This window comes from Centruroides sculpturatus, unplaced genomic scaffold (genome assembly GCF_000671375.1).
Source record: "Centruroides sculpturatus isolate CEXI.00-Female unplaced genomic scaffold, Cexi_2.0 scaffold112, whole genome shotgun sequence".
Lineage (NCBI taxonomy): Eukaryota > Metazoa > Arthropoda > Arachnida > Scorpiones > Buthidae > Centruroides > Centruroides sculpturatus.
In genome coordinates this window covers 826,142-848,631 of record NW_019384367.1, presented here as the reverse complement: position 1 = coordinate 848,631, position 22,490 = coordinate 826,142, and the positions used below count along the sequence as shown (strand labels likewise).

General features: G+C 25.4%; 1 protein-coding gene across 2 annotated transcripts in view; it reads left to right on the top strand.

Moving 5' to 3' along the window:
* The window catches only part of LOC111612971, a 32,213-nt gene that overhangs the window by 2,972 nt on the left and 6,751 nt on the right, over positions 1-22,490 (top strand). For both annotated transcript variants that reach the window (XM_023354270.1, XM_023354276.1), the window contains exons 2-3: positions 5,144-5,920; positions 22,362-22,479. In XM_023354270.1, the coding sequence (XP_023210038.1) occupies positions 5,156-5,920; positions 22,362-22,479 (883 nt within the window). In that variant the 5' untranslated portion in view covers positions 5,144-5,155. The remainder of the gene's footprint in view (positions 1-5,143; positions 5,921-22,361; positions 22,480-22,490) is intronic.

The following is a 22,490-nucleotide window of genomic DNA, read 5'->3' as shown; positions in this document are numbered from 1 at the left end:
AACTTATATATTTATATAAAACTTATATTTTAATTATTTAAATTAAACCAACTTTGTTTAAATTACTAATTATTATTGCTATTATTATTATATAAAGTATATTAAATACAATTTTAATATATATATATAAGATGAATAGCAGCATAACAAGTGCATTTTAATGATTTGTTTGAATTGAAAGATGTTATCACGAGAGGATGGAAACGAAAATCCTGACTAAAAAATTATGATTTTTCTCAACGAAAAGTATAGAAATTATCGAAGCGAAATGTTGAATAATTAATTTAATTAATTTTAAAAGTTTTTTCCATGGTAAAATTTTTAAAAAATGTAAAATAAAAATCCGGGTGAGTCATAGAAAAATCACAAAAATTTGCTCAATTTTTTTCGTGTGTGTGTGATGATCGTGACCATTCTTTCTCTTATAACACGCACATTGACTATTAACGATGTCAATTCACGCATCAAAAGCTTTTAAAAAGACAATTTAATTAAAGGGATTGATACATTAGAAGTTATTAAAGATGTAAATTGATCACACTTGATGATTGATATCCTTTTATTAATATTTAGTATCCTCTTCTTACAATCACGCACTTTAATTAAAATTCTTTACGAAAACTTCCTTATACAATTAGATAATTTCGATTTATTCCCCGAAGGGCATTAAAGATTTTGTTTACTTTAATTCATTTATTTATTTTAATTTAAAATAAAAAATATATTAAACCTCATTTGATAACGTCTCTTCTGCATAACGACGTTTAAAATCCTTTAAAATGAATAAATATTTTAAGAACTTTTAAACAGAATTTAATTTTTTACAAAATTATCTGCTTATTTATTTATGTAATTTTTTAACCTCTTTGATATTTTCTTTTTTTATTGATTTTAAAGCTGAAATTTTAATCGCAATTTAAAAAATTAAGTAATAATTTATTAATATTTATGTAATTTACGACCAAAATAAAAAATTGATGTTACTAAATCAATAAAAATTCTTATAAATTTCAAGAATTTTTGATGATTATTAACTATAATTTTCGATAGACTATCGTAAATCATTTTTATTACATGTATTTTCTGGGGTATTTTTATTATAATTAAATATAAAAAGAGAAATAAATTACATTTTCCTCGAAATCCTCCTCTTACGATCTCATATTTTAAAAGCTTATATATGACGATACTCAAACTTTATATCTATTTAAGCAAAAGAGTCAATTCACAAACAGAAAATGCATTTAGTTGGAGTAAACCTACATCCATTGGTTCACGTCGAATGCACCAGTTAGTAAACAAATGAGACATACTTAACCTATATGTTACTATAGCTCTTACTTTTGTCCTTAAAACAATTATATCATATGCTCAAGCAGTAATGGAATGGCAAATATTGTTAATAAATAAGTGCGCACACAACATTTATACTCCGAAAAACAATGAAGATAAGAGGAAATTGTGTTCTGGACTTCCAGACGCGGGTTCAGATCTATCCTAAATTTTTCTATTCAAGTATTTATTCTAAAGAACATGGCTTCTATTGGAATCTTCCTTATCCGGATGAACATGAATTCTGCTCACATCTATCCGGACGAATATGTTTTTATACGTTTAAATTAAAGCTCAGAATACAATTTATTCATAATAAAATTAATTATATATATTTTATTGACTTGTTTTTTAATCTTTAAATTATTAGTTTCATTTTATCAATACTTTTATATATTCAATTTTAAAAAATTCAAAATACATGAATGTATTCTTCATTTTTTGATAGTTAAAAGGTCAAGAGAAATTACCGAAATATTTCAGTTGATAAATATGTTTACATATTAAACTGATCATTATATATTTATATAAACTTATTCTATATATAGGGAGCTGTATATATTGGAAAATTACACTTGACTTCACCCAAAAATTCACTGAAAGGAATCTAAATGTTTGTAAGTTCCATTATACCAAAAGCTTTTCCATTAAGTTTCGAACCCAATTACTCTTTTATCGTTCGTAATAACCAGAGATTTAGACTTCTAATAATAAACGAACAATGAAAATAAAGTTCTTAACTTCGTGTCATTCAATTGTTCGACATTCTATAATCCGATACTTTCATCCTCGTTTAATTAAAGAGAAAAATAATTTTCTTTCACTTAAAATATAACTTGTTATACATCGCAATACAAGTTTCTTGTACAATATACATCAAAATCATTGAATTTTTTTAAAAAATTTCCGTGTAAAGACAGAAAATTCAGATTTTTAATTGCTGTTTTTGATAGAATGGGATTCTAATTACAGAAAATGCCGTTAATATAAGATATATTATTCAAGTTTTCTAACTTTTTAATGAATACTTTCAGTTTTTCTTCTATACTTTATTAAGATTTGTACTTTGTTCTTCATGTCGTGAGGTTAAATCTCATTTCTTTATTTGTTTAATACAAGATATCCAGTTCAACTTTTTTAAAATTTATTTTATGAATATTTTAATCATTTCGTCAGTATTTTTATTAAGATTTTTTTTTTCGTTAAGTGGTGAGTTCGAATCCTGATTAGCTATTTATTTAAGAAAAATGCCACAACGACATATGATATTATACTTAATAAAATTAAATACATTTAAAAATTATTCTGGAACAAAATTATTAATAATTAAATAACATAAATAATAAAAAAGAGTTATATGAATACTTATCCAAAAAAAAGCATTAATATATATACAAGTTTTGTGGGAACATCGAGAGGAGGATAACAGTCTTTTCTATAAATTTAGATTATTATTTAAATTAAACATCTTTATTTTAATGATAATTAAAAACAATTATATTTAATTACCGAACCTATCACAAGAGAATTTGTGCAATTGAATTGAACCGAATTGAACCAGTGACATGTAAAATGTTCAAGTACAGGTTACATTTGCTCAAAATTCCACTTCAAACTACAGAAAATTCTGTTAGCTTTTCATTTAAAGCTTTCTATTTATTGAAATTTATAAAACTATTCATTATAATCAAGAAATAGAGTAACAGAAATAACAGTTTGCGAAAATTAAAGTAGATTATAAAGTAAATAACTCAATGAATCTTATAAATTACTTATAATATAATAACACTAATCGAAAATTGTATAAATAAATTGCGATAAAGTTAATTAATTTTCGGATTTAAATCATTATTTTACATGATTTTTAAGAAATTCCGAATTTAATTTTAATTAAAATTTTAATAATATTAATATTTAAAAGTTATCAACATTAATTTTTGAACGATTGTCTTCTGATATTTGACATGTTGGCATGTTTATATTAATGACATGTTGACAATATGAATGTTTTGATACAAAGGACGACCATTTCTCAGGAAATGATATAAGATGGACATCCTGAAAGGAATAATATCAAAATAATGAAGATCAAAACATCCGTAGAAAATATTTTTCTTTCTTCAGTTAAAATATTTCAAAATCAATATACATATATATATTAAGTCAATTCTTATCTAAATTTTACTCTTGTAACAACATCAAATAACCATAATAACCTGAAAAGGGGTCTTAAAACAACTCGATACTTGATAAGATTAAGGTTAATTTAATCGATATAACCGTAAAGAGATAAGAGTTATGAGCATTTGAGAGAAGAGAAGAGCAAGAATGATATCTTTAAACAAGAATAAATTGTTAAAAAAGTATATAAAAATCAATTTTAAATTTATAAATTATATAATTCACGTTGAATTAAATTATTTTCGAGTTTATAAAACTTTAAAAAAAAACAGTCTTTTTATAATTCATTTTCAAATAAAATTTTTATCTATTAAATTTATATAATTATAAATTATATATAAGAGNTCAAAAGTTTACTTTTAATTATTAATCAATTTTATTCCTGAAAATCTTATCCTCATTATTCCCGAAAAGACTGATTTTCACTTTTAAAAGTGCAAGTGGATATTAAATACGTGGTTTCTTCTAATTATAAAGAAACTTTCTATTTGTAGAACTGTCAGAAATTGCTATCATTTTCGATTTATTTAAAAAATTAATAAAAATGTGTAATTTATATTAAAATAAAGATAATTAGTTTAAATTGTTTTATTTACGTTAAAATAATTTAAATAAATAAATTTTTTATTAGTTTAATTCATTTGACGTATAAAAATATTAAAATTAAGCCATTTAAAATTTGAAAATTTAAGTTTAGTTTAATAATAAATTAAAACTGGATTTATATATGTTGATCTTGTTAAATTTTATAAAATATTACTTATGATGTGAGTTATTTTGTGGTTTATACAAACCGAAAATTTCATATTGACACAACCGATATTGGTTCAAACTGTCTGTCAAAATGAATATATATTCCCTAAAGGTTTGTACTCATCTATTAATATCAGTCAACTGATCAAATACTGTTTAGAAATTATTAAAATTAAAACGGATATTAACATTTACATACGGAAATTACCTTATTTTTTTGTTATTTTTTTCAAAAAAATTATATAATTATGTATAGATTTTTCTTTATCAACATTTCTAGAATTATAGACTTAATTTTTGTGTAAAAATATTTTAAAAAAATTAAATTTTACGAGCTTAAATGATATAAAGTTATATTATTTATTTTCTGAAAGGAGTTATGATACCAATATAGAAGCAATCATTAATTAAATACAAAATTATGAGATAATTTTATTGTAAAAAAACACTTGAAAATGTAAAATATACATTATTTATTATTCAAATTTGAAATTTTTATATTGTAGTAAGGATTTCTAATGTTAAATGTAGGAGACATTATTAAATACAGAATTATGAGAGATAATCAGTCTTTGGTTAACTAAATAATCATTTACTTCTCTTTACTCACATTTCGGAGGTTATTATAATAATCGTAGGATTTTATTAGATTTATTATGTTCTAGAAAAGTTGTAACACAAGATGGAAGCCTTCCTCAGGGGAATGATGCCACTGTACACCATCGCAACTCACACAGATTTATTACGTCGTTAGAGGATAAATTATCTGGTTATGCCTCTTAGGGAATTAATGTATCGTGAAAGAAATATTTAAAAATACTTATTATGATAGTATAATTAATAATTTAATGTTTTTCCTTTCTTCTTCTCTTTGCAGGTTTTAGAGTGAATGACTAAAATGGCAACGATCAGGCCAATTGCTTTGATCGTGACGTTTGCGTTAATAAATTACTGTCAATCGTTCTTGCTGCTTCCAGGATTTTTTCCAGGATCACAAAATTTAGTATCTGTTCATCGTCGTCAGAGCGAACAAATACCACGACATTTACCAGAAGTATCAGAACCTGTGCCATCGTGCGCAGAATTGAGAGCCATGTGGCGCCATATGAATAGAATGGCTAGACACAGCGAATTGACTAACGAAATCCCTCAATTTCCAAATACATTAGATCAGATAATGCCGATGAGGGAATATCCCGATTATATAGAATATCCAATAGGGAAAATCCGGACAAGACCAGAAGGTAGAAGACAACCCACGAGATCCACCAAGACCAGGATAGGTTTATATTCGGGACAGGTATATCCAGGAAGCAGGATGAATATCCCTGGACGTTTTGGAGGGCCAGCATTACCAGAAGATATGCTCGGTAATTATGGAACTATTGTGAATAGTCCCGCTGAAAAACAACGCGTTAAGAACGAACAGTTGTTTAACAGACTTGAATTGCAAGTGGGTAGCTCCCTACCAGAAATTGGAACATTTAAACTCTTTCCTGACGAAGGGGACAATGCTTATAGAAATAAATATAAATATGGTAACGTAAGAAACATGGATTCAACTCGAGATCCGAGTGTTGTCATCATTCCAGCTTTGGCAGATGTGGAAGGAGAACCATTTACTTATCAAACGAAATCTATTGCAAGACAAAAGGTAATTTCGTAATGATTTTTTACTCATGTTTTATAACACTTAATTTAAAAAATAAAGAAATATATATATATCCTATATATATAATTTATACGTTACAATTAAATATAAACTTATAACGAGTCGAGAAAATTTGTTTTCATGTCAGAAAAATGCAATCTGATAGAAAGAGAGATAGAAAAATATTTCATTTCTAGGCTATTTCCGGTTAATGTACGCTTCGCGGATTATTCGCATCTTAGCTTTTACTTTTATATATATATATATATATATAAAACCCGCAACAAAGTTCATCAAATTTGCATTCCACGCACGAACTGAATTCGTTACTAAAGAAAGGATTCTTCAGTAGAGTTATGGAGAATTTTCTGCGTGATATGAGTGAATATTAGCTTCTTTTTCTCATGCCACACGAGTAATTTATTTATAAACATTCTTTNTTTTTTTTATAAAGAAACTTTCTATTTGTAGAACTGTCAGAAATTGCTGGAAAGGTGGTGATTTTTTATTGTTTATGACTAAAGAAATCGTAGTGTCACAAATGAAACATACTATTTGTACCTTAATAAATTTCAGATTGTCTATTGGACTTATGGCAATCTGGATTTTTTATTCTATTCTTTAAACCTACAGTTTGTATATTTTTACACTTAAATTAATAGTTTAATGTATGTTATTGAACTTGTTAACCTAATGATAAATATAGAAGAGAAGGTACTTTAGATGTTTAATGGGGATTTAAACATAAATATTCTAAAAATAGCAAGCACATTTATTATTTTACAAATACTTTTTTTTATATTTTACATAAATTCTTTAAAATTATTGACAATTATTTTAAATCAATAGCGATAACTTAAAATTTTAGGTAGGTTACACACAAACGAGCTGATTAAAGTCTAACTTGTAAGCTCTTATCAAAAAATAAAAACGTTTTTTTTATATTCATTTTAAAATATTTAAAATATTGTATTATAAATATTTTATATATTTTATTTTCAATTTTTATCATTAATTTTCCTAATTAACAATTATAATTTTTATAGTTCCTTAAAGGTTTGATAGACTTACACGCTTATCCACAGACGAAAAGTCAGAAAATGAAACGCGATATTTAAATATTTCATTATAATTGAAAATAATTGACTGTTCATTAAGTCGAAATGAAACAAAAGCTACAAAATTTATATTATTTATCGTCTTTTTTATGAGTAAAAATAAATTATTTAAGCTAAAAAAAGGAACAAAAGGTCGTAAAATTGTTTCGTAAATAACTTTAATTTTTTTCAGTTTACCATTGGCTATTAAATTAAAAATTCATAAACTTTATTAATTTTAATTATTTTTTTCAAGATTTATTTTCCAATTATGAAAGGAATTATCTTGTTATTATCTTCGAATATAACTAGACACAAAGCAAAGTGCCATTCAATTTGCAGATTGATCGCTTTCGAGTGGTCTTCAAGAGGTCAATTACAATAACATACTACCATCGAGATAACGAACTGAAGGAAAAGAGCACTAAAATTTCTCAAAATTTATATTAATTTTAAATTTTATTAAAGTAATTTATAGTTAAAAAGATTACTTCAATCATAAGTCTGTTAAAGATGGTTCAAAATGACTAGAAATCAAGTCTTCGTTTCGTAAAACTCGAGCTTAATGAAACGTGAAGTAGAGATTGAGTCAATGGCTTTCATACTATATTTTCTTCACATTTAATAAATTTATTATATTCTGTACAAAATTATAGTTTATATGGAAGATTAATTTAAGCCACAATACCGAATTATTAATTTATAATGAAGTAAATTGATATAGTAACTTACATCTTAATTAAACAGGTTTATAATTTTGCTAATTATTTTATTTAATTTGACATAACTGTATATTTTTATTGAAATATTATACGAATTGTCATCAAGTAAATTCTTACAAAAATGTAGCGTCAACGAATGCATCAGTAAGTTCTGAAAATGTTTTGGTCCGGAGAGCACTTACGTTTTAAAGAAACTTCTAGCCATCCACATCTGCACCCAAATGGCAGATATTTATTTTATCCGCATCCACAAACACCAAGATTTCTTCCCATTAACTCAAAAATGGGTAAAGTTTTCGGAGTGCAGCTTCTCTTTGGTAATTCAGAAAAGATTCGCGCCTTTTGATCACATGACTAAATTTTTTCCTTCATTTTTTTCTTATTTTTACTTTTTTTTTTTTTTGGGAGGAACCTTTGGCATTCATCCAAGGGGCGGAATTTTCAGTAAAAATTCTATAGCATTGTTCGTTTCCTCGAATCTGGAAAAAGCCGTAGACCTATAAAAAGTCACTTTCTAAAAGGAAAGAAGGGAAAGAAAAAAGTAATTTTGACGCATTCTAGATAACTATATTCTTTCGAATCGTGTTTATTCACAACATATTTATCAAAGGACCAATATACATACATATAAATAAATTGAAAATATATTATCTTCATTATATAAAATCGTCCAAACTCAATCACTTTAAACAAGAATATTCTACAGAACTGATTAAAGTAAAAGGTTGTTAAAATTAATTTTCAGCCACTGTAATTATTGTAGAAATATGTAAAGTAATAAATTTCCTTTCCGGACATCTTTTCGTGCAATTAAAATTAAATTCTCAACATAATAAATAAAATTACGTCTTAAATAAATATTTAAATAATTAATAATAAATACTTACTTTCTTAATAAACAAGTGAACTTATGTTTGAATAACAATTATAATGTATATAGAAAATTATTTTGAAACTTTTCTATTTCAAAATCTTATTTATCATAAAATATTATCTGAATAGTCCCTATATTTATATACTTTCTTCGAGTATTATGCAATTTATTTACTGTAGAAGATGAGCTTTATATACTATACAATTGAATGTTAGAGGTAGGTGAATCAAAGGTCGTTTAACTGTTTAAATATTTGTTGTAAAAAATTGGATAAAGTATTCACTTTTATTTGTCTTTTCAGCTGCATTTTAAAGGATTTTCTGATCGAGCATATTTTCTAACGCTTCAGTAATTTTTATCAATATATTTTGGAATATTTAATGTAAAATTCTTCCATTACATTTTTACAAAAATGCATTCCAGAAATATGTTCTCTCCTTTGTTTATGTAATAAAAAAGTAATAACAACTTTAAATACCGTATTATTACAAAGTTAAGAAGCATTCCCATATATTTCCGAATTGAAAGGGTCTATTTCTCTTAAATTCGAAGTTTACTTTTACTGAGGATCGTCGAGAGGAGTGACCATCCAGGAGCATTTTTGTAATTCCTACCCCCTATAAATTAATGTTAGATTTACTAGCAAAAAATTAAATCTTTAAGACTTCTATTTATTAATAAAAAAAACTTTCTCTATGTATTTTATTTGTTTAAAAAAGAAAGGAAAAAGGAGCTCGATCTATCCCTATACCAAGCTTTCGATGGCACTGCTTCTACTTATTATCTAATTTAATTCCTGAAAATAGTTTTACCACTCTTTTAGAAGACCCGCTCCCGTTTTTAAAAGTGGGATGGATGGGTGTGAAATTCTAGATTTACTTCTAATTATCTTCCAATTTTATTCCCAAAAATCCCATTTTAGAATTAGGGCTGTGCCTTAAAATTGAGATTTACATCCAATTATTATACATTTTTTTCCTTCTTGAAAATCCTATTTTAAAAGCGAAGATAGAGTTTTAAATTCAAAGCTTTCTTCTAATTATCATTCAAATTTGTTCCTAAAAATCTTATGCTAAAAAGTAGGGTGCTTCGTAAATTTCAAAAGTTTACTTTTAATTATTAATCAATTTTATTCCTGAAAATCTTATCCTCATTATTCCCGAAAAGACTGATTTTCACTTTTAAAAGTGCAAGTGGATATTAAATACGTGGTTTCTTCTAATTATCATTCAATTTTTTTCTTAAAAATTCTATTTTAAAGAGGAGAATGAGTTTAAATCGGAGCTTTAAATTCAAGAGTTATTTCGAATTATCATCCATCTTGTTTCTAAATTCTTAGATTTTATCTTAGAATTTATCTTAAATTTTAAAATGATACAGTATTCATATTTTAAATTTGAAATTAATATTTATCGATTATTCTTGAAATTTATCTATAGAAAATTTAATATAAAATTTTGCAATTTAAATTAATATTTAACGTTATCAAAATGGTATCATCTATTTCAGAATAAATGGTATACAGTACATAAATGTCTAAACACGAGTATAGTGATGTTTCATTACATAAACTTTCCTAATTTCACAATATTTATTACAGTAATTGAATATACAGTAGCATCGAACATTAAACTAAATCACCTCGATTACCTATCAATTATTCCTTGTAAACTTTTCATCAACTGCTTCAACTTGAATCTTAAATGATTAGTTAACACTCCTTCCTGTAAATGGAGTACGAACCGTAACAAAACTAATTACGTTTCATCAAACAATTAAAGTAAGTACAGTATCGTTAAATTTTATATAAAATCGAAACAAAAAGTATTGATTTTCTAACAAATAATGATAATAATAATAAAAAAAAAATTGTATTTTTCAATAAAACGAAAACGAATAATGTCAAAATTAGAAGTATGTCAATAATATTTACCGTCACCTAGCAACCATTGTTTCGCCATTGTAGTGTAATGACCTGTGACCGTCCTGAAATGGCATCGATACTATTCATTCGATGTATTATTTGCACCAATTGTAAATTTACTTTATTATAAGAAAAAGAAGGATGAAAGTTTCTCTTGTGTGATGACTAAAGTTATGTCAAGCCAAGTATCGATAGAGTCGAGAGTCGAGTTACTTCCGTTCTTTATTCTTTCACTCAATCAACTGGTAATAGATTTATCGATTGTCTTTACCAATGAGTGCACTTCTTAAAGTGAGAGTTGTCTAGAGTGGTTTGCTATCTAACTTTTGTTACACCCCCCTCCCTATCCAATAAAAAACTTCAGACACTGCAACATTCAAAATAGCCAATTAAAATCTGTCTAATTAACTCTATTGAACTGTTATTTTGTGATGGACGTCGATACTTGCCTGTTTTTTTTTTAATCTGTTACATCATTACAGTAACGTCGCTCGCTACGTCATTCGGTCGAAATCATGACGTCGTGTCATTGTTATAGACCATTTTTTTCTCATTTTATCGATCACTTTGATATGATAGCATTTTAATAAATATATTTTAAACTTACTTTTAAAATTAATTTGACATTTTAAAGCTTTTAATTAACATTTTTATCACCATAAATATGGGACCATTAAAAAAATGTAAACACTAGGAACAGAGTTTAGTATTGTATCAATAATTTTTTATTGTAATATATTAAAAAATATTTATATTTTATCATATTTACTCTTTAAAATTTTATATATAATAATGTCATCATCATTTAAGTAATATTATGGTTCCACTTTCATTTTCCATTGTTATAATAATTTCATTAAAAGATAATAACGTCATTACGACATATAATTTACTCGTTTTATTACATTTTCGTAAAATTTCACAACTTTGTACGTCGAAGTGATGATGTGCTATTCGCATTTACATCCATCTATAATGACTAAATTAACAATTATTAGTTATAAAATGATATACTGTAGACATTACATTACTTTATGTAACTGCATGTAGACATTTACATATCTTGGTTGTTACATTTAAAATTGTGTCATATTAATTTAAGCAATATCATCTGATTGTAATTCCATTCATTGTTACATTGTAACAGAATATCTTCTACAGTAGTATCTAGAGAAAGTATCCGATCATATTACATTACATTAACGTATTCATCAATTATGGATATAGTAACTAATTAACATTAAATTACGTTAACTAACAAATTACGTTATTAACTTTAAAATATATATTAATTACAATAATAGAAACAAGTTAAAAATACAATTAAACCTGTGAACAACGGCCACTGATGGGGTATATAAAATTGGCCGTTATTTGGAAGTTATTTCGTATATATTTTTGTTCCAAAAAAAGTGAAAATAAATGGTCCTTATTTATAGGTGGCCGTAATTTGTAACATATATCGAAATAAACAATTTTTTTTTTTTCGTTTAAACAATTGAAATCAAAAGAATTTGAGCCGATTTAGTCCGTTATGGTATTGAGAAGGTCAAACTCCTTTGACTACCATAACGGCCCAAATTAATAATAAAATTTAATCTGAGAATAAATGAGACAAATATGCAAACTAAAAAAATTTTTTTTTAGAAAAAAATCCCAATATTTCAATAGATTATAAGTATTTTCCAGGTGGCGCTACTACCGTAAACAGTTTCAAAAGACTGCTTGTGGCGACGCTGCTAAAAAAAAAATCATTTTAAAAGTAGCAGCGCCACCTATATTTTCCATTTTTTTTGTTAAAAAATTTTTNATTAAAATTTTATTGTTGTATGACTTACTTCATAAATCTTATGTTAGATAGTTTCATATATTATAAATTAAAGATTAGAAAGAATTACCTTTTCATCATTGTCATCATTGTCATTATTGTTATCTGCTTGATGTTACCGAAACCGGAAACCTTATTGCATCAGATTAACTTTGTAAGCTAACGAATCACATCAAATGCCAAAATTTATTTATAAAATTCTCACATTATTTTAGATATATTGCATATTTAAATATAATATTTATAATTAAAATAAGTAAGTATCAATTTTAAAAATAACTTTTGTAAATTTGAAAGTTTTATAATTATTCTAGAGAATTTTAAATTAACAATTCGATAGATTAATAGTGTTTATTGTTATATTTTACACTGATTTTTTGGGTGTAACACAATTTAAATATTTTTAAACTGTGTTACACTCAAAAAATTCGGTTTTTGGATGTTTTTTTGGGAGAAAAATTTAACCAAAAAAAAAAAACAATTTAAATATATTTAAATTGTGTTTATTGATCCTAATGTTGCCTTTTAGTATTTTAAACTAACATGTATATCAATTGACATATAACAACAATCAGATCGCACAATGACAATTTCATTATTCAGCAGCGTGATGTCAACGTTACGTCCCCGTCACAATAGAATGACGTCACAGATGACTTCTCCATTGACAATGCTTGGTTAAATTGTCTTATACAATACTCAGTATCATTCATTTCAATACTTTAATGTATCATTATATGTCCGTTTTTACTGCAAAACTGGGATAATAAACCCGCTAAGACGACATAATAAGGTTATTATAACGTCATATTGATAAATACAACTCAGAGAAAATTTAATTTTATAACATATTTCGATTGTTAACTGTGTATAAAACGTAAAATATCGAATAACCTCAAGCCACGCTGATTTACATAATGATAATAAAGAGTGATTTATTATCCTGTGCGATATATATCGAATTTATTTCTTGTAAAACCTATTAAAAAAGCGAATTGTTTAACATTAAAAATATAAATATATATATTCAAAGTACAAAGAGCTTTCAGATAAAGAATTTTATTTCATTTAAAAGAAAAAGAGCGTAAAGTATGACCTTTTTTAAACATTAAAAGATAAATTTGTGTAAAGTTAATATCATACTGTATCATTTAACAAAGTTATTTCTGAAGCACCGGAGCGCATTTATAAGCCATAAACCACGTACAATCTTTTTAAACGGGTACACACTTTGCTACTAAAGTTTTTTTGACGTGTAATATACTCATAAACTGCTGAACGAAGGTAATAGGAACGCGGTTATATTATATAACTTGTCTATTATTTTAGTATAAATGTTATCTACTTATAAGCTTCAGATATTTGTGTGAATGTTTAGTAAAGTTTACGAAATATATATTTGTACAATTTTAGTATTAAAATTAAATTGAATAGGCTAGGTGTAGATTACTTATAAAAATTGCTTTATTGTTATTTTTATTTTCTGTTTTTCTGCCATTTAAGTATTACAAGCTAGTGTAGCATTACTACTGCTTGAAAGTATTATTTTCTATAGCAGTGGTACGTAAACTTTTTCGATTGGTGGGACAAATAACGGGCCGTAAATATTTTCTATATTTCATATAAGCTATACAAAAGGTCCATTTCTATCATTTATAAGTTATAAGTTAAATATTTTAGCGGCCGAATTTGGCCCGAGAGCATACTTTGGGCACCGCTGTTACCGCTTAAAAGTACTATTTGTTACTACTGTAGGGCATTGATACCACTTAAAATTACTATTTGTTACTATGGCATTATTACTGGTTAACCGTATTTGCCACAATTTTATTGCTACGGATTAAAAAAAAATTCTATTTGTTGATATATTTTTTAATGGATAAAGTTTTATAAATGCTATCATATTATTTTAATAATAATTTTGATAAAATAGCGTGAGTTATTTTCTTGTTAAATATGGAGAATATATGAGAAAAATATGTATGATTGGAAAATGTAATACTGTTTTCTGAAGATTTATTTAATTGTTATAGATTCATGTTTCAAATTTTTATTCTAATTTTTTTTGGTTTAAAAAATAATACTTTACTTTAAAAGTGAGTCAAGTTTAAGTTTTTATAAATGGATTTTCAGGTAAAAGAAATTTCATTATAATTAGAAGTAAATATAATTTAAGAGAATTCATTAAAAAGTAAATGTTACTTATTTATTAAAGTATAGTCAACAGAAACTATAAGATAAACAGGATATACAATAAGATTTTCATTAAGTGCTAATTTGGAGTGATAAAGAATACCAAGAAACTGAGGTAACCCATTTTAACTTCGAAAACGTGCGGAAAGTATGTCTTAAATTATAAATAATAAATTCTATAAACAACTTTTATAATTCATTTGCTTGCATTAATTAAATAATTTTAAAATGTTTAGTTTCACTTAGCGTAATTATTTTCGGGGAGTACTGTATTTGTAAACATGCCTTTACTTTCAAGTTAAAAAAGGGGTAAAACAAGAGTGAGAAAAGATGAGGTCGTAAAAAAAGGAAATTTATTTATTTCTTGAGAGAAAAACATAATCAAATTCATTAAATTATTTTTCTTAAGAAAAATAATACTTAATGTCAAACCAAGGGGAGAAAGATAATTGCCGTTCTTTTGATTAAATATAACATTTAATTCCAAATAAACAAAATTTTCTTTGAAGTCTAATTAATAAAATTTACATTTGTAAAACTTGTTTACAGTTTAATTTTTATTTTAATTAACTTAACTTAATGATCTTTAATGTTAATAAAGGTATTTTTTAAATTAAGTAACAAACTATGATAAAAATCTATAGAACTCCTTTTCCTCCTCAAGATATCGAGTTTTAGAACTCGAAGATACTAAAGTTTAATAACTTTAAGAACCAGTTTAATTAGAAATTAATATCTGATAGTTAACTTTGATTGATTTATTAGAATTAAGTTAAAAAAAAGAAGATCCGGAGACAATCAAAGCTTGATTACTTCATTCCTTTCACCAGTTATTGTGATTGACAAAGGAAAGTCTGAACATCCAGATTAAGTTATAAAAGAAGAAAAAAGGAAGAAAAAAAATGTTAGACCCAAAGAAAAAATTAACTTAAAATGACTGCTATTTAGAAAAGTAAAAGGCTTTTATATAAATTTTTTTCCTTATTCGATATTCGAAAATACACGACGGAAATTTAATAGAAAATTTTTTCTCTTCTCAATATCAGTTTGAAAATTCAATTACTTTCAGAGTTTTGATTGACGTTTCTGTTACGGTTACAAAATATTTAACTGTAACAAAAGGGAATTTCAGAAAGTTAATTGTGTGTACATTCGCTGCTTATTAAATGTTGATTTTTTTTTTGGTTATATTTTACGAATTTTAACATGTTTATATCATTTAAGAACGTAATTTATACTCAACTATCCATGATTTTTAATTAAGAAAAGATATTTAAAAGTTATAAACCATCTTAAAATGCGTAACTAAATGAGCTTAAATATGTAACATTAATGATTTTCTTTTATATCAGATATTATAAAATATATTAAATTAAATTTTTTCTTTATAAATTTTAAGGTAACTAAGTTGACTGAAGCTTATAAAATCTTGTTTGGAAATTGTATGTAAGCATTTTATTGCTGTCATCTTCTGACATCATTTCTAGAATGTAAAATGTACAGAATGAATTGACTAGAGAAGCAAATGCTTTAAATAGTAAATCCAGATCTTATCTAGAAACATAACAAAATTGAAAGCAATGCAATTTAAAATTTAATTTATTAAAATTGCTGTAGTTTAAATTTTCACTCAGTCGTGTATATCTATGAGTGTGTGGGTGTGTAAATATGACTTTAATGCAAAAGTATATAAAAATAATTTATTTTTTAAAAAAATAAACTATTAAAATATTCATTTTATCTACGTTTAANTATATATATATATAAAGTAATATATACATTTTTAAGAATAATATTTTTTAAAATATTTTTTATACCGTTCCAAAGAAAGATTTATGATAAGGTAATATTTATATAACTATTCTAACCTTTATAAATTCTACTACTTGTTCACATTGTATATATTTTTTATATGAATAAGTGATAAATTGTTTTTTGGTCCTATATAAATAAATTTAATCTGAATTTTTCAAGCATATTATAATGTTACCCTACGAAACATTATTATTTTTTGTGAAATATTTATTTTTTCGTGACTTAAAAATCTTTTCTCAACTTAGCTAATTTTCTGTAGGAGGAGGGGAAAAAAGAAGAAAAAATTTAATATCTCTCTCTCTCTTCCTACTTCAAAATTTAAAGTTGATGTTCTGTGCCGAAGGGTTATTTGTGGCAAAAGTGTTGGAATTTTTCAATAGCAGCTGAATGTTAAGATAGAAAAGGGAAATTTGAAGCGTTAAAACCTCTTAGAATCAAATATTTCTTGCACTTTTCTGAAAGAATTCGAGAACAAGATACAAAAATTATATTTGTAAAGTATGAAGATATTCATTTTTTAATGTTAAAATTAATTAATAAGTAATAAAATGAATCTAAGAACAAGATGAGGAGTTTGTAAATTACATTTGTAAAGTATCTTATACATCACTTCGTAGTGAATTCATTACATAAGTACATTTTTTTTCTTTTGGATTCTGAAGGCATTAAAAGGAACTTTTTCAAGCCTACTGTAGGTTTGACCAGACTAACAATAAAGCAGTTGGATGGTGAAGAGGCAGTTCAACATATCAGAAACAGATTCCAAACATTCCTGGTTTTTTTTCCGCCTGGATTCGAACCCTGGATCCCCAGAAAGATAAACTATTGATAGAATAGCGCCTTAATCTAGTGGTTTGCAACTGGGGTGCTGCGAAATATAGTGCCACAACACTTCTTATGTATATTACTAAAAATACGAAAGACTCAGTAACTCTATATTGAAAAAGAAGTAGGGGTGCCGCAAGAAAATATTACCAAGTTGGGGTGCCACTGTTTGAAAAAAATTGAAAAAACACTTCCATCGGGCAGGCCACATTAATATTAGTACATTAGTACAATTTTAGTACATATGGTTTGTAAGATGTAAAGATATTCATTATTTTTAATGTTCGAATAAATTAATAGGTAATTAAACGTAAGGTAAATTTGAAAATTCATTTTCATAGTAACAAGATTTAAACTGAATCATCTTTTAAGTACAGTACGAAATGGTTACGAATAGTAACGATTGTTTAATGCGTGTCGCTACAGTATTCTATCGTTACATCAATAACTATGGTTTAGGCAGCTACATTTTTTACGTAGGTGTTTATGTACAGTTTGGCACAAAAACCGTTGTAAAGACTAAATTACAACTAATTTAATTGTATTTTTAATCAAATTTTTTACTGGTTTGTAAGGGGAAACATTGTTCTAAACTCATTACACAATTTATCTTCATAACAGTATCTGAAACAAGGAAAAAAACTCGGTTAACTTTTGAACCACCTTGTAGAATATTGAAATTGGATTTTTAAAATTGAAAATTAACAATGATATTCAAATTTAACTTATTTTTGCGAATTTGATGCTTTGTTTATGTTATTATTGATTAGTAATAGTAATATTATATTATATAAACCTATTTCTACAATAGATTGGAAAATAAATGTTGAAATTTTATTCTATTTGTAAATATATAGATACAATTTCATATGCGAAATAATAAATACGCCCATTTTTACTTACATTAAATATATTTTATATACAATTTATACCGTGTTTTATGAGTTTTAAGTACTTAAGTGTGAATATATAGCAAAAATCTTGAAATTTTTTAATAATGACTGAAAAGAAAAGAAATGTTAAGGTAAAGATAAAATATATATCTTCTTGCAGAAATCCAAAACAAGATACTGAGATTTGCTAATATTTTAATATAAAAAATAATCGCTGTGTTTAATTATCTTAAAATATAAAAATTCTTTCTTATTTTTATATATTATAATATTTTACAATTCAAGATTAGAGCGTGTCAATTGCTGTACTCAAGTGCCAAATGGTTTTAAGGGTATTAATATATCGAACTAATATTTTAATTTTTTTGTATTATATCAAAGTATTTTACGTAGAAAATTCTATTTTTGATTATTTTTTAGTTCTCAGATGCGTGACTCATCGATAATCTACGCCATCTGATGGTTTCTGATGTACAGTACAGTACAATACACATTTAGATAATTAATCTGAATTTTATTTGCTTTATCTCAATTTTAACTTCATATTAAAGCGTTTCTAGCTCACAAGTGGACTTGTCAGCCCTATTGGACTGATATTTACTCGAATGCTAGACAATGAGCCTAGTTTTCATCAGACTTTTCCTGCCATTTTGGCGATTAAATTAATACCGAAACACTCAATTCCTACTTATTATATATTGTTTAAATATGAGAATAAATTATTACAATATTAACTTGTAATTATATCAGCTAAATTATATAATATAACTACTATTTATATAAAGATTATTTTCCATATTCTTAGAAAGGTCTTGACGCTAATAATAAGTTATTTGCCATTTTATGTACAGGGATCGATAATAAAAACATTGAACTACAAGACGGATTTCAATAAATCACTATACAAATCAGCATTAAGTGTGACTCACCGTGATACACATCGTTTGTGTCAAACTGTAATGCGATCCATCTGTGGGTCACGTCGAGCTGACCGCGTTAATAGATAAATAGCTATTGTCTCTTTCTTTTTATATTTTATAAATATAAAAGTAAATTTTAATCGACTTCATTAATTAGGAATATTGTTAATGAGTTCGAGTTGAATTATTAGAGTGAAGCGCTTAGTTTGAACTTTATATTTTGTATCAAGAAATGCGATATTTTATGCCAACGATTAACTAAATTAAAAATATTTTAACGTATCTATTGATAAGATAATTTTAGAAATAAACTATAAAATAAATGTCTTTCGCTTCCAAAATGATCGAGATATAAAACTTAACTTGAATGATCCAAATTCTAAAACATGTAAATGCTGACTTCAAATACTTAATTTTGAAGATTATAGAAAAAAAAAAAGATATAAATAAAAATTCAAATGATTTTTAAAGTAAATACTAAGAAGACGATAGTATCTTTATTTTAACCACTGAGAGTAAATTCTCTCAGGAAGCTGAAAGAATTGATCTGGTTGATTCCTTTCAAGATAGCTCCAATTATAGGATTCTAAACTTCAGAACATTATGGTTGATGGAGAATGGAAAAAGTAACAGCGATAGACATCATTCCCGAAAAAATAAATCATGTGATGTTTGATCAAATCTTTTACTAATCAACTGTTTTCAATTAGTTGGTGACTAAATAACCAATTTCGCCAATCAGTTACTTGCAAATGTAGCAAATCAATCTTCATGTAGTTTATATCTATGCGTATCGCATTTATTCTTTTCTTATTTTAAATTAATGGAGTAACCTTTTAGTAAATATTTTGTTACATTGTTTATGTAAATTTATTATTATTTTTTAAATTTCGGATACACATTTCTGCTTGATTAGCCTGAAATAATATCTTCTCACACAAACTACAGTATTGAATTTAAAATACAGGGAAGATCAAACGTCAGTTAACCGTGTGAATCGTTCGAGAAAACTATTAAAACATTACAATCTGTGTATTAAACAGAAATACTCTCGTTTTAAACAATTTTTATACAGTTTTAAAATATTTGAATGAGGCAATAATTTAATCTGTACAATGGTTAACTGACTTTTGGTTCATACTGTAGTCTAAAATCTATAAATATCAATATTTAAGCAATATAGATTCACTTTTAAGCAATTAAAATGAGCTACTTTTAAAATAATCTGTTAAAAAATAATCATTCATTAAATGTAAGATGGTTTATTTATTTTAAATAAATGATTAAATATATAATAATATTTTTATAAAAAATAATAAGAATTTTCGGATCATATCTTCATATATATAATCCTGTACTTGTTATTAAAAAGTGTTCATTTCGAAACATTATTAATAACTAGGATAGATAAATCAAGATACGGAAATACAGAAATATGATTTACGATGTCATTATTGAGTTATATATTCTATTATAATGATATTATATTATGTTCTGTACTAATTGATTCGTAAATACAAAATGGATGAGTGTTACTATTTTAAGGTCTTTTATTGGCCTTAAAATAACATTAAACAGCGGTTTAGATAATTTTACATAAATCATTTAAAAATTTATAACAATCATTTTATACAAAAGTTAAATACAAGAGATTATTTTATTTCTAAGAAAATTTTATAAATGTAAAATGACTTCTTAAGTGATAAACGGAATAATTGGAAACAAAAAAGTTCTCGAAAGAAATTTCAATATAGGGCTATTGAAAAAGTCAGAAAATTCTCTCATTATATTAATGAGACAATTTATTTAAACTGACAGTTACGTTAACAGCAAATTTTAAATTGAAATATTCGAAATTATCTCAATTTTCTCGAAAATGTTTGCCATAATTTTAATGAAAATTGATATAAAAAACGTAGTTTGGCTTACTAAAATTATTCTGAAAATTTCATGACCTCATCTCAAGGGATCTTCTACATATTCAACAAACATATAACGACAGACATACAGACGGAATACTAACGTAATCTTATATATATAGGCCTATATATATATAAGTCGCCGTAAGAATACCTAAAAACTTTAAAATACTTTTTGTAAACAGTTTTATTTTAATATAAACTCAGTAAAAATTCTTTTCTTTTGAGATTTTCTGTTATTGTTATCGTCCATTAGACAAAATCGGATTTCTTAATGTCGAAATATAAAAATATTGTTTACCTAAAGATAAAATATAACTGAATTTATATGTTTAATCACGTATTATATTTACCGATGTGAATATGATTTTATCACGTTGTAACTTTCAGAAGATAGAAAATGGGCGATATGAAATTAATATCGATTTTACTAGTTTAATACGTCTCTATTTTGTAAATTGTATAGATAAAAATAGTATAAGAAACTTTCACGATTAACGAAAAAGTCAATTTATAATATTTGTGAATTATTCGTTAGTGGAAAAAATATGGAACGTGCAATGAATATATACAGTATATCTTCTTAAAAGATTTAATAAGCATTGAAGAGACGTGAAATTTTTATCGCGTTATTTCTTTACAGTGAAGTTATTTTGAGATTTATCCCTATTAGAAACACTTTGCAAAAGGATATTAATATCAAACAAAAGCTAGGGGCATTTCCTCGAGAAACAAGACAAATTGCGCCTCCGACGCCTGCTTTTGACACCTTCGTAGTTATACATCATTGAGTTTACGCTGTAGCTGATAAAGGAATTTTTATACGAAGCATTAAGGAACGTTTACAAGTGCAACTTAACTTAATTAAAACAATACTTTCATAAAGTATTGTTTTTTTTATTATTTAAATATTTTATTTTTATTTATTTTTATGCTAATTTACAAAATTTTATTTTCTGATTTAGTTAATCGAAGTTTATGTAGTAATTTTACTTTTTATTTAAAATAAAGAAAAATTTAAATTTATTCATACATTTTTAAAAATACATGACCGTTATTTTTTAAAATTTCAATTTGAAATCGAAAAAAACGGTCGTTTATGAAAATTACATCAACGATTGGTCGATTTTGATTATTTTTGTGTAACGGACGATTGTTTTCTTCTAAAAGAAATTGTAATTGGTAAATACATTATGAAAACAGATAATTTTTTAAAATCTTTATCGTTAAATTTTCGTTTTAAAGAATTTAAAATTAATTCGTTTTCTTATCTTAACCAACTGCAAGTAGTTTTAAATGCAACTTTTTAACGGTAATTACTTTTCTCTCTATCGATAATAAAATTTAGAATGCCGTCTTACCCTATCCAAAGTTCGAATTTTATCCGTGGAATACTTAATTGTTCTCCTAATTACCTATTATTTATAATTACAGGCAAGCTGCAAAAGATTTGAAGGTAAAGTTTGCAAAAGACGAGAAGACTGTCATTGTTCTCGTAATCAACTGCAATGTGTAGAAGGAACATGTCTCAGAAGCCCCAAACCTAGTAAAGGTAAAATAATT